Source organism: Pleurodeles waltl, chromosome 5 (genome assembly GCF_031143425.1).
Source record: "Pleurodeles waltl isolate 20211129_DDA chromosome 5, aPleWal1.hap1.20221129, whole genome shotgun sequence".
Lineage (NCBI taxonomy): Eukaryota > Metazoa > Chordata > Amphibia > Caudata > Salamandridae > Pleurodeles > Pleurodeles waltl.
In genome coordinates this window covers 435,469,147-435,482,098 of record NC_090444.1, presented here as the reverse complement: position 1 = coordinate 435,482,098, position 12,952 = coordinate 435,469,147, and the positions used below count along the sequence as shown (strand labels likewise).

Below are 12,952 nucleotides of genomic sequence, written 5' to 3'. Positions count from 1 at the left end.
CTTAAAAAGTCTATCAGATAGTAAGAGAGATAAAGGAAGAAACATATACATACAATTTTGACGCTAATAAATGGCTGACGCACCGTGACACGTGGCCTCCTGGGAGTCTCTGCAACCTCAGAATGCGTGATTGGTGCACGCTCGGGGAGCAAGTGCTTCACAAGCAAATATTTTGACAAAGGATCAGAATATATAATGCCTATTTTAGCCCTCAATATTTACCATAGAGTAATGACTCAACACCGTTTTTAATACAAGGTTACATTTTATCCTTTTAGCACTTCTGAGACCGCTGTACATCGCAAATGAACTGTTTTTGCTTACATTTGCAGGCACTATTGTACATTATCATTCATCTGATGACACACTACACAAGTTTGTGATCACTTTAAGAAATAAGGACAGGAGATAAAACTATAAATCCATTCCTAATGTGCTGTCGTAAGGAAATCACTGTTGATTAAATAAAAATATGACGGGGCAGTTTGTGTTCCCGGGACCTTGTTGGCGCTTGCAGTATGTTCACCGTTACTCCGGGAACGCGGCTCAGAGGAGGAAGTATAGTCTCTTCTGTGGAATGCAAACCTGAAGGGAGAATCTTGTTACAAGGCTGTATGTGTGCTTTGCACGGAGCGGATGTCAAAACGCATTACAGCAAGCAAGTTAAACACAGCAAACACGCCATACTTTGTGTAGGAAGCGTAGGGCATCAATCATATCAACAGACGTGAGTTCGCTTGGAGCGAGTTAACTAGCAGCTCCCGAGCACCAAGAGGTGGCAGAACAAGTACAAGAAAACTGGTTTCGGAGCAGCTGTGGGGAGCGAAGAGATGAAGGGAGACAGACAGAGGCGGAACAGGCCGCCTGTCCTCCCACAATACTCGACTCTACGTCGCCTCATTCAGCCCCACTTAGCGTCCACTTGTGCCTGTCGCTCGATGCCTTAAATTCTATAATTCCTTCGCTCTGACCAAGTCTCCTGACACCCATTACTTACTAGTGAATGTATGAAAAATGCAAGGAAGTTGGGGCCGGAGAGTAAAACTACCAGCACCATGGCCTTCTGAAAGAACTTACACCGCTGTTCTTCTTTTTCACTACCTTCATCTTCCTCACCTTCCTCCAATGATCCCCCCTCCTCAGCTGCTAACGGGGTCTTTGCTTAGGCCTAGCTCCTGTTTTTTAGGCCAATGGACAAAGTTAACATAGTTCGGAGTTCGACCTAGAGGAAGCGCATTCCTTCAGTTCCTTGCTGCTTTGCCCTTTCATGCCATACCCCATGGGACCTGTCCACACTAAAAAAATACTGAGATGATGGCCCTGGTATTTACTGCCTCTACTTTCACCTTTTTTGCAGATAAACGTTTTAGTAAATGGAGTCAAACATCTTAATAGATATTGAGCATTAATCTGTACAAGACTTGCGGTTCACAGGTTCGAACCACAGCCAAACTGCCTCAGACCTTTTATCTGTCCCAGATCCGTACAATAGGACCTTTCGATAACTGAAACATTTGTTATTTACAGTGCAATGAAGAAGGAAGACGAGGGCAGTAAGTACTATGAGAAAAAGTAATTAGTGATTATTTATATTCAATTAATTTAGAACTTGCTCTCAGTGGGAGAAACATATCTGCTGGATCAATCACCAATCGATTTAAAGCAGGGACTCTATAGTCTGGTGTTTTTATTGAATGCTTTCAGCAAGAAAGAGGGGCTGGTATAGATGCAGGTGTAGAGCAACATCAACCAAAAAGGTTCTTTAGTGCTACCTGGTAAACTAAGGAGTAGGCTCTGGCAAGATCTAAATAAAGTAGGAACAGAGTTCCATCCGGCTGCTTTATATATTTTTGCCAGAGGAATATTTCTTATCCTGGCAACAGGATCAGCCTTTCCCCATGCAGAATATGCTCTTGCTTTGCCAGGCATGAATGTATGAATGACAAACATTTCTAGAGCGCACTTTTACCCAAGGGCATCTTGGCGCTGTGAGAAGCCTGCCCTGAAAGCACAGAAACCACTCACTCCTTAGAGGAGTTAAGTCAGGTTTTAATGCACCTCCTAAAACAAAACAAAAAAGACTATCAGAGGCTTTCATTTCCACAGGTAGGAAAATCCAGACGTTGGCTTTGAGGAAGAAGAAGGATCTCCCTCCCTATCTGCTCCCTCTGATTCTGGAAACACTTTTTTTTTACTGCATTAGATAAGAGATCTCCTAGGAACATACCATCTAAATCTGGCTTCAACAGTGGCTGTACTGATCTTATGTAGTGCACTACACAGAGCCTTAAACATGGATTGTTTGTGGACTGACAACCAGTGCATGTCCTTCAAGGATTATGAAACAGGTTGATATCAGGGAATCTCCAGAATCAATTTAGTGGCTGTATTTTGTGCAATCTGCAATCTACTGCATAGAGGTTGATTTACACCTATATATAGCAACTTCTAGTAATCCAAGAGAGATGTCATGAATACTTGTGTTACTGTTCTGCAAGCTGATTTATAAATCAAATGAAAGCAAATACTTTTTTTTCTGCAGCCCAGCCTGATAATGTAAAAATATGTCACCAACACTTATTTGATGTGTGCCACAGAAGAGAGGTATTTGACAAAAACAACACAGATATTCTGTGCTGATTCTGCTGGCATAGGCGGGGTTCCAAGTTCAGAGGGCCACCACCAGTTGGAGCAAATATTTAGAACACTGCAGATTATCCGAATCTCCATCTTTCCCCCATTTAATTAAATCCAGGAGCTTACCTCATGCATACGTTGTTGAAGTTTTTCCACAACAGCCAAGGGGGTAATTCAATATATTAATCACAATTTGGGTATTGTAAGCATAAGTGGATGTTAAGAACCCACAAGATATAACTATCTCAGCCAACCAGGATATATAAAGATTAGAAAGAGCTGGACTCCGGGATGAATCCTGTAGGACACCACAGGGCAGGGGAAAACATTTAGACCTGAAGGTTTGCATGCCATGGTTTGTGATCTTTCTGTAAAACATGACTTGAGGAGCATAAGAGCATTATCCTTAATGACCATCTTGGATGGCCAGGCCAGTAGCGCGAAGAGGGCCGCTGTGTCAAATGCCACAAAGAGGTTTAATAATTTCAGAGCAGCTGAGCCTTCATGGTCTAAAATGTTTCTGATGTCATCAGCCATTGACACCAGAACAATTCTGTGCTGTGGCCTTTCCTAAAACCTGGTTACAAACTATATCGCAGATTGTGGCATTCCAGGACTTCCTCCTGGAATTCCAAAAACTCCTGGTTTAGTGCTTTCTCTAAGATTTAGCTGGAAGTGGCAACATTTAAATAGACTTGGAATTCTTCCATACTGCAGGATCTGAGGCCATTTCTTTTCAGGAGAGGAGAGGAAGTACCGACTACGAAGGAAATAAACTGCAGACTATGAAGGAAACTATCCATCTAGTCAGAGTCTGTTTCAAGGCTGCAGTTCTAGTACAGAGATCTCCATGATTGATGGAAAGGTGACTGTTCTGTGTATGTGTTTTGTGCTATGTAAGTTACCAAAGTAAAATCTCAAGACTCTTCTAATATCAAGTGAGGGGAGACAGGTCACTGCTGGAGTAGAAGGGTTACTAAGAACAGTAGCAGATAAATTGTTTGGTTTATATGAAAATCCAAGGCTACCTTTGGTAAACAAAATAGGATCTGTTCTCAATATTACTCTATTGTGGTCGAAGATTATGTACAGTTCTATTTCTGACAATATCCGAGTTCCTCCACACTACTAGCTGATATAACAGCTACTAAAAGAAAGCTATTTTTGTGGAAAGGTGTTGTAATGAGGGCTATTAATAGGTTCAAAAGGAAGAGTTATTAATCTGGAAAAAATCAAACTGAGATCCCATGGGGCAGAAGGCCACCATCTTGGAGGAAATATTTTCTTTACACCCTCCAGGAAGTCTTTAATTACTGGAACTGCGCATAACGATTTCCAGTACATCGTGATGGCAGCCAGGTGAACTTTTATAGTCAAAAACTGAAGATTTGATCTTGCGGAGGATAGGTCATAATGACATCTTCAGGACAGGTAATTGGGCCATGATCGTTTTGGAGGCACCAACTTACACATCTCTTCCATTTAATACGCGGAAACATCTAGAAGGGGGACATTTGACTTAAATGAGTATATTCATGCAGTCCTGAGGCAAGTGTAGGTGACCATATTGCAAAAACTCAGAAACCATGCTGCAAATTTCAAGGATCGTATGTTGGTGTATAGTATGTTCCTCTGCATTCTCAACAGACGATTCAGTCTGCACAGCAGTTTCTAGTAGTATTGCTCTGACAGGTGTAGCAGTTCTGGAAAACACCAATGCCTCGAACACTCTGAAGGAATGTGAACGAGTGTGGCATTGGACTGTTTCAGCATTATAAGCACTGTAGGAGGCTGGCCTGGCTTATAGTGGGTACCTGATGCTACTTACACCTTGTGCCAGGTCCAGTTATCCCTTATTAGTAGATTAGTAGTGCTCTAGCAGCTTAGGCTGATAGAGGTAGCTATAGCAGAGCAGCTTAGGCTGAACTAGGAGACATGCAAAGCTCCTACTATACCACTTATATCATATAGCACTATGTCATAAGAATCACAATACTCAGAGTTCCTAAAAATAAAGGTACTTAATTTTAGTGACAATGTGCCAAAAATATCTCAGAGGATATACTCCCTTAGGAGGTAAGTAAAATACACAAAATATACACACAAACCAAAATCAGGTAAGTAAACAGAAAAGTAGTGCAAACACTGTAGAATACAATAGGATGCAATAGGCCTTGGGGCAACACAAATCATATACTAAGAAAGTGGAATGCGAACCACTTAAGGACCCCAGGCCTACTGTAGCGTGTAGAGAGTCGCTGGGGGTGTAAGAAAACACTAAGGGTGTCCAAGATACCCCACCCAAGACCCTGAAAAGTAGGAGTAAAGTGACCCTACTTCCCCAGAAACACACTAAAGTCATGATAGGAGATTCTGCAAAGACAACAACTGACTGCAAAGCACTGAAGACGGATTCCTGGACCTGAGGACCTGTAAAGGAAGGGGCCGAAGTCCAAGAGCCACGAAAGTGTCTGGGGGGGAAGGGGCAGGAGCCCACTAAACCCTGGATGAAGGTGCAAAATAGCTGCCTCCGGGTGAAAGAAGCTGAAGATTCTGCAACAATGGAAGATGCCAGGAACTTCTCCTTTCTACAGAAGATGTCTCACGGCGTGCTGGAGGATGCAGAGTTGTTTCCACACAGAAAGACCGCAAACAAGCCTTGCTAGCTGCAAAGGTAGTGATTGACATAAATGGGTGCTGCCCGGGCCCAGGAAGGTCGCCCCTTGGAAAAGGAGACAGAGGGGGCACTCACCAGCACAGAGAGCCCACGCAGAAGCAGGAAGCACCTGTAGAAGCACTTGAACAGGGGTTCAAGAAACCTGAGCACGGCGGTCGTCTCAACACTACAAAGGAGGTTCCCAAGAAGCCGGTGGTCAACTCAGCGAGTTGAGCAATGCAGGACAGAGTGCTGGGGACCTGGGCTATGCTGTGCACAAAGGATTCCTTGCAAAAGTGCACAGAAGCCCTAGCAGCTGCAGTTCACACAGTGCACAGGATTACTGTCTGGCATGGGGAGGCAAGGACTTACCTCCACCAAATTTGGACAGAAGGACCTCTGGACTGTCGGGGTCACTTGGATCCAGCTCCTGTGTTCCAGGGACCACGCTCGTCAAGATGAGAGGGGACCCAGAGGACCAGTGATGCAGAAGTTTGGTGCAGCATTAGCAGGGGGAAGAATCCGTTGACCCACAGGAGATTTCTTCTTGGCTTCCAGTGCAGGGTGAAGGCAGACAGCCCTCAGAGCATGCACCACCAGGAAACAGTTGAGAAAGGCAGCAGGATTGGGCGCTACAATGTTGCTGGTAGTCGTCTTGCTACTTTGTTGCGGTTTTGCAGGCGTCCTGGAGCAGTCAGCGGTCGATCCTTGGCAGAAGTCGAAGAGAGAGATGCAGAGGAACTCTGGTGAGCTCTTGCATTCGTTGCCGCCCTAACCAGGTAAGCACCTATCAGGAGGGGTCTCTGACGTCACCTGCTGGCACTGGTCACTCAGAGGCCTCCATTATGCCCTCACACCTCTGCATTCAAGATGGCAGAGGTCTGGGACACCCTGGAGGAGCTCTGGGCACTAACCCTGGGGTGGTGATGTACAGGGGAGTGGTCACTTCCCTTTCCTTTGTCCAGTTTCGCGTCAGAGCAGGGGCTGGGGGATCCCTGAACCGGTGTAGACTGGTTTATGGAAGAAGGGGACCATCCGTGCCCTTCAAAGCATTCCCAGAGGCCAGGACAGGCTACTCCTCTCAGGCCCTTAACACCTATTTCCAAATAGAGAGCGTGTAACACCCTCTCTCAGAGGAAATCGTTTGTTCTGCCTTCCTGGGACTGGGCTGCCCAGACCCCAGGAGGGCAGAAGCCTGTCTGTGGGTTGGCAGCAGCGGCAGAGAGCTAGTTTGGCAGTACCCGGGATCCATGCTGGAGCCCCGTGGATGCATGGGATTGGCACCCCAGTACCAGATTTGGCATGGGGGTACAATTCCATGATCTTAGACATGTTACATGGCCATATTCGGAGTTACCATTGTGAAGCTACATATAGGTATCGCCCTATATGTAGTGCACGCGTGTAAAGGTGTCCCCGCACTCACAAAGCCCGGGGAAATTGCCCTGAACAATGTGGGGGCACCTTGGCTAGTGCCAGGGTGCCCTCACACTTAGTAGCTTTGCACCTAACCTTCACTAAGTGAGGGTTAGACATATAGGTGACTTATAAGTTACTTAAGTGTAGTGTAAAATGGCTGTGAAATAATGTGGATGTGCAGTGGCAGCCCTGTGTAAGAATTGTCTGAGCTCCCTATGGGTGGCAAAAGAAATGCTGCAGGCCATAGGGATCTCCTGGAACCCCAATACCCTGGATACCTACGTACCATATACTAGGGAATTATAAGGGTGTTCCAGTGTGCCAATCAGAATTGGTAAAAATGGTCACTAGCCTGCAATTACAGTTTTAAAGACAGAGAGAGCATAAGCACTGAGGTTCCGGTTAGCAGAGCCTCAGTGACACAGTTAGGCACCACACAGGGAACACTTTCAGGCCACAAACTATTAGTACTGGGGCCCTGTCTAGCAGGGTCCCAGTGAGACATATAAAACACACTGACAAATACTCACAAACAGGCTAAAAGTGGGGGTAGCAAGGCTAGAAAGAGGCTACCTTCCTACAAGCCCTGATTAGATAAACAGAAAAAGTAAAGACACTTTTTGAGCAAGTCATGAAAATGGCACTGCCCCTAGATCCTATTCTCATTTGCGTAGCTTGAATATTTTGCGTTTTCACTGGTGGCAAAAGGTTGAAATGAGAAAAACAGCAGTACTGAAAGTTAGCAGATCTGCTTGCCACCTCTGGAGATCTGAGAGGTCTTGTAAATGGGCTCCCATTCCTTTAGGGGTGCATGTGTCACAAGTGTTTGAGAAGTTCGGTCTGGAGGAAACAGGATTCCCTTCAGGATATTGGATCTCTCGCACCACCATTTGCACTGGGTGGATAGGGTCAATTTTTCTTTCCAGTTGTCCTTCTACTCAGCCCACTGATATTCCATGCACAGCTGGAGATGTATCATATGGAAATGCACACTGGGTACCAGATAGCTGCACAAGGCCACTGAACCCAGCATGGATTGCAATTGATGTGCTGTAGTACAAGGAGTCAGCAGGCAGAAATGGCTTTTCTACAAAACTGGAAATATTCTGTCCTCCGAAGGAGACACTTCTGCCCTTTTTGTGTTTATAGCTACTCCCACATAGTTAGAACTTGGGAGTGGCGTTGAAGTGCTGGCTACCTTGTTTCGCAGAGTTGGATTTTATCAACCAATTACAGACATAAGCAGCACTTAATTTGAGCCAACGGCTGCGGGTGGGGCCCTCCGGCACTCATTTTTGGTGTCCAGCACTCATTTTTCTTGAAAAAGACTGATGTAGATAAACAAAGAGAAAAACACAAATGGGGGGGGGAGATGGGTATGGGGGCGAAGACAACAAATCAGTGACAAAGCGAGAAAACAAGTATGAAAAAGATTGTGTAAGTAGGAAATAAAGAGGCAAGGAGTGTCCGGGGGTGGACTAAACAAGAACGAGGTGAAATCAATACTACACAGCTGTGGAATTTGTCACCCCGGCCTTCGATAGCACCAGCCACAGGCTTCAGAACAAACTTTGGGACCCGGCATTTATTCTTTAACAAATGAAGCACTAAACATAAGGGTAGATGTAATCCTTTTCCCTGTGCAAATGAGTTGACATTAGCAAACCATACACAGAATAAACATGTAGCAGCATTCTTCCTCCAACCGAAGGGGCACTTCATAAGCAGTAAAGACATTTTAACTAAAATCCCCTCAAAAATGCAGAGAAATGCGACATGCTTCCCAGATATATACATCGTCGAATGAAAATGTCAAAAACTAATTCTGAGGAGATTTCCTCGAAGAAATAGGTCGAACAAAACCCTTAAGTGTTAGTGACTCTCTTAGCATTACCAGGAATAAAATCCGATGCTGAAAGGCAAACAGACAGTACAGTGCATGCTGGGAGATGGAAGCTGCCGGTTCCTTAAAGAAGCAGTGATTTTTTTTTTAACCTAATTCACTCTTGACGACCCCACCCCCCCCCCACCCGACACCCCTTTCCTTCATTTCTTTCTACTGTAATACAAGATTCTGCAGTGTCCTGTTACAACTGGTACATATTTTTCTGCTAGTTGTTCCATTTAAGTCTTTCAATTGTTTTAAACTGCCTATTCCAGAGATAAAAAGTCAGCAAACGCCAACCTGTTTTTTACCACAGAGGTGACACCTATTTTAGTTGATTGACGTTTCCACCATCAGTTCCAGCTGTAGTCGTTCTATACTGATAAAAAGAAGTGTTCTGGGGTCCCCCATGACGATGGGAATATTCTAGATTTAAGGCAATCTGTGATGATCGTACAATGCACAGTGGACAATTTCAGACTGTATGCAATAAAGAGAATTCAAGATTTTGTAGTCTGACCAGAGTGCCACACAACTGTGTTGTAGTATAGTCAAATCTTGAAGATCACTGCATCTGAAAGACATGGAGATAAAGCGCAGAGGCATGGGGTTGGGGGAGGGGAAGAAGAAGAATCATGGAAGTAAAATTGTATATGGTTACTTATTGCATCAATGAATGGAAGAAGAATCTAATCCGATCGCAGGTCAGTCACTGGCCTCTAGCACAGAATCAAGATCCTTTTGTCAACTGCTGTGGATGATACCATTGCTTTCTACACCATAATTTAGGGAGAGAGTTAAAACTAAATAGCTCAAGAGCTGGTGTAAAAGAATTAAACACATCATCTCAAACATTTCAGAAAGTAGTATGCTAATATTCTGAAAAAACAGATTACTAAAAAATACAAATACAAAAAAATACAAAAAAGTAACCATTAGGACATGGGGTAGGTCACCCTGACTGTAGTAAGAACATTAGACCATAACCAGCATTTCAAAAGAAAACCTTCCTAAGCCACCACCATTTGTGCTCTCACTGAAGAACAACCTCTCATGACCATCTTTACGGACAAGAAGAAAATAATAACTGCCAAGGTGTAAATCTCAATAAACTGTCACAAGATCATGCTCTTCACACACCTATACAAACACAAACAAAGTATACTGGTTAAGTGTTCTTACATCGCTGAGCTGCTTACTGCGTGGAGGTGTCACTGCATTTGTTAACTGCTTGCTGGCAGCCTTCAGAGCAGCATCTCTTCTGGCCTGCTCAAGAAGAACCCGCGCCCTCTCCTTCAGTTCTTCTTGTCTTGACAACATTCTCTGCTATAAAACAAAACGGTAATGACTAAAGCAACTAAAACAGACTAATTTCCTTCAGATTTCACACTAGTAAAACAATATTTTAGGTCCTTCCAATGCTCACTTTTTCAGGCTCTACTTCTCTGTTTTTTATGTAAAGAGTGCATGTGTTTTCCAACTGTCTCGCTCATGTGCTTCCCTCCCACCTACTGCGCTCTATGTTCATCTCTCACCAGTGTGCTTCTCCGCCATTAATCCTGTGTTGCCTTCTCTCCAATGTGCTTTGTCCCTGCCAGCTTTGTCTTTCATTAAATCTCCCTCGCACTGCTTCCGCTCCTTGCATTGCTTCACCCCCAGAGTAGATTTCCACTACCCACTTAAAAAAAAAAACGATTTGCACGTTTTTCTGTTTAGTTACCGATCCAACTCACATAGGTTAACTAAAAACAAAAAAAAACAAAAAACAATGTCATTATGTAGGCATGCGCATGTATGGTATGCACACCTACATAATGATCTGGGCAGCCGTGTAAAGAGCTTTTGTATTTTGGCCATGTGGCATGTACCAAATGGATAAAACTATTTGAAAAGTCAACAGGTACCAATGCGTCCCAAATTCGTTTTTCAAAAGCTTAGTTCCTGCCAAGTAAGTGCTTTTCAAGTAGAAATATGCACAGTAACAAAATCTGCTCCACAAATCACAAAGACTTAATTGTGGGCTACATTTTGAATCATTTGTTAAGCATGAATTTACTGGCAAATTTGAGCGAGGTGTTCCATACACCTCCTCAAAGCCCGGCAGCTTTTCGACTGCAATGAAGAAAAAATAGGTACAAGGGCAGTGAAGAAAGGCACAAATGAAACAGAAACCCGGTCTTTAAGCCTCGTCTGCCCCATCCAACTGCACTTTTATTCAGACAAAAGAAGTAATCATAGTGAGTATGGGCACACTCTTGGTATCAAGAATGTGTGGTTGGTGTGCTGGTTTTCAGAATGAGGGTGTGGCTCTTGTTCGCTATGCAACAGAGGAAAAATGATTGCCACCCATTTGATCACATTGCAGTCATTATCTTGGGCACTGGAACAATAAGATGGAGTGAAATGCAGTCCATAACCATCAATACATGATGGACTGCATTATTGATTTTCACCAATTTGTCTGGCCCTTCACCATAACCTTCTCTACCACTCATTCCTCCTCTATATCAGCACGCCCCTTCTGTTGTCATCATCATCTCTCTTTATCCACAATACCAGAGACAGGGTCAGCATCTGTGTTAACTATCTGTCTGGATGAGCGCAGTTATGTGTTTTGCCTCAGCAAACCAAAAGGATGACATTGGGAAATCCAACACTGATAGCAGAGGAGGGACTTGCTGGCATGCCTCTTATAGCAAATAACAGAGGTGGGAGCAAGACTGACTTTGGTACTGGATGGATGCCACTGCACAGCTTGAAAAATAAAAATTACCAAATTATGATTACAAGAGCTGGATACAAAACTCAATAAAAGTAATAAAATGCAGAGTGCAAAGGTATTCTCTAAAGAATGGTTAAATACCTGACATTACTAAAAGGATGCACCAATTACCACTAAAAAAAGCATTATATTCCACCTTCATGCTGACTTTATGGGTCTTCACACACCCTACGGAAAGAATTATATGACTAATTCATACCATAAGTATAATTATGTGTTATTTGCCACCGGCCCTCACAGGCATGCTGCTTGCAGGCTTCTCTATCCACCTTTCTTTGACTCCAGGTATGTGGTCCTGCCCTTCTTCCCTTCTTCATAGAGAGCCTTTTACTTTGCCCGCCTGACACTTATGGGCAGAAATCCCTTTGCACTCTCCCTTGTGTTCCACTCTGCTAACTCGTCCCACTCCTATTTGGCGCTGACAAACGCTAAAATGTTTGTAACCTCAGTAAAGTGGTTTCTAAAATGGTCAGGCAGGTTTGGGACTACCATCAATGCTACGTCCCATAGGGCATGTTTATAGCTCCCCAACAAGTGCACCACGTTAAAGGAGCAAGCGCCAGACTGCCGGCAGGAAAGACCTTCTTACCCAGTCTCTCCACTTTGTTTTTACTCTCTGTCTGGAGCCGGCCATAGGAAAGATCCTGCATTTTGCTTAGTACACGAAGAGAGCTGCACAAATAAGCTTTTTGGAAATGGGTGGACCGGAAATAAAACTGAATCAGCAGGGACTGGCCTGTGACATCAGACAATTAATCTATTTATTGATGGAGCAGTTGTTTATTCCCATGCAGACATGATTGGGTCCATAGGCAGCACACTGAAGTGCAGTAGGAGCTTAGAGGTGGCAGAAGTTGATTGCAGAACCTCTGTTAAAATATTGGCCTTGGTCTCAACAGAAATAAATGCATGAAATAATGGATTCTCAGCGAAAATTGGTCCTGAGAGGCAGTAAATTGCAACACCCGGGAGGTATCCACTAGCCTGCTGCAGGGCCAAGTAGTCTTCTGTTTCAGATGATGGCGGTGAAAGCAGATTGGTTGCCTTGCTGCTATTGTCTATATTGTGCTGATTTGGATTTGGCATTTGAATTGGGTCGGAGTCTGAGCAAAATAGATAATGCATAGTCCGCCAGTAATGGTGGCACGAAGCATTCACTTGTTCTTTCTTGGCCTCAATAAGATGCTGCTACTCCCTCCTGGATCTCTGCAATACAGCCTTGCTCTTGGGTGCAGACAGTCCCACAGAAAGTGGAGAGGGAGTCAGCAGCACCAGAGTCTGCTCTGTGGATAAAGACAATGGTGTCTGCATCATAGTTGGAGGTATATTAATCAGCATACATGCCGGAAAGCTTCCTTACAGCACTGGAGGGATTCCAACCACAACCAGAGAGAACCTGCCGGTGAGATTCGCAGCAGATCAGAATCAGTTTCCAGCGCTGGAAACTCAGGATAGTCCTGAGGTGATGCCAAAAAGGGACCTACAATTAAGAAGCCAGAACGAACTCTGATCCAGGCACTGGCAGCTCCTCCGACACAGGTTCCAGGGGGGTCCTGACCTCCACCAGCTCTGT

The 12,952-nt window shown here is 44.3% G+C and overlaps 1 protein-coding gene across 6 annotated transcripts in view; it reads right to left on the bottom strand.

Annotated features, from left to right (window-relative positions):
• EHBP1 (EH domain binding protein 1) overlaps nt 1–12,952 on the bottom strand; it is a 1,526,717-nt gene that overhangs the window by 567,271 nt on the left and 946,494 nt on the right. For all 6 annotated transcript variants that reach the window (XM_069234213.1, XM_069234209.1, XM_069234211.1 and 3 more), the window contains one exon: nt 9,780–9,923. In XM_069234213.1, the coding sequence (XP_069090314.1) occupies nt 9,780–9,923 (144 nt within the window). The remainder of the gene's footprint in view (nt 1–9,779; nt 9,924–12,952) is intronic.